Consider the following 896-nt stretch of genomic DNA (forward strand, 5'->3'; position numbering starts at 1 on the left):
ACATCACATAGAAATCAGAAGAAAGATAAAAGTGGAAAGTGAATCCCAAAGAACCGCACGCAATGCCCGGTTGTTGGGGCGGCCGTTCTCGCCCGGCCCTCGTGACCCCGAGGCCCTGCTGCGATTGGCTGTCGTGTTGTCTCGCACTGGGGCTCGCCGTCCACTGGGGGCGCTGCAAGACGAGAGAACGGCGCTGAGTCGCCCATCGCTGCATTGCCACCCCCGCCTCCAGGGCGAGTTGGCAGAGTCCGTGGGGCGCGGCGCTGAGCCCCCCCCTCTCGGCCCCGCGCAGTGGACTCGCCCGCGGCGCGGTGCACCCTGGGAGGGAGGCGCGAGCCCCCGCCATATTGGACGAGAGCGAGGGAAGCAAGGGGAGCGAGCGGTGCGTGCGGGTCCCTCTCCTCCTCCACCTCACTCTCGTCGTCGTCGTTGTCGCGCTCCCCTCTCTCCCGTCTCCCGCTCTCTCTCGGAGCACGCGCGCGCCATGAGTCCCGCCGACACGAAGCGCACCAAGCGGAGGAAGAACAGGAGGGGCGGCGGCACCAGCGGCGGCGGCGGCGGCACCAGCGGCGGCTCCAAGGCGCTGAGCCGTCAACAGAAAATGTCGCCCGCGACGAGCGGAGGAGGCAGCAGCAGCAGCAGCGCGAGCGGCGAGGTGAGGGGCGAGCGGGGGGTGGGGGGGGGAGAGGGGATGGAGAGAGATGGCTGGGTGGAGGGTGAGGAGGGCGGTGACGGGAGGAGTGATGGGGAGGGGGGAGAGGAGGGTGAGAGAGTGTGGGAGAGGGGAGAGGGGAGGGGGGGGGCAGGTGTGGGAGAGGGGGGGGGTGGAGGGGGGGGGGTGAGGTGTGAGAGGGGGGGGGGTGAGGTGTGGAGTGTGAGGTGGAGGGGGGATGGGG

The 896-nt window shown here is 70.0% G+C and overlaps 1 protein-coding gene across 1 annotated transcript in view; it reads left to right on the top strand.

The window, feature by feature from the left end:
* Window positions 1-324: 324 nt before the first annotated feature.
* Window positions 325-896, top strand: part of FAM193A (family with sequence similarity 193 member A) — a 47371-nt gene continuing 46799 nt past the window's right edge. The window contains exon 1 of the mRNA XM_078599651.1: window positions 325-655. Coding sequence (XP_078455777.1) covers window positions 485-655 — 171 coding nt within the window. The 5' untranslated portion in view covers window positions 325-484. The remainder of the gene's footprint in view (window positions 656-896) is intronic.

The sequence above is a fragment of the Lampetra planeri genome, chromosome 12 (assembly GCF_965212315.1).
Source record: "Lampetra planeri chromosome 12, kcLamPlan1.2.h2, whole genome shotgun sequence".
NCBI classification, from domain to species: domain Eukaryota; kingdom Metazoa; phylum Chordata; class Hyperoartia; order Petromyzontiformes; family Petromyzontidae; genus Lampetra; species Lampetra planeri.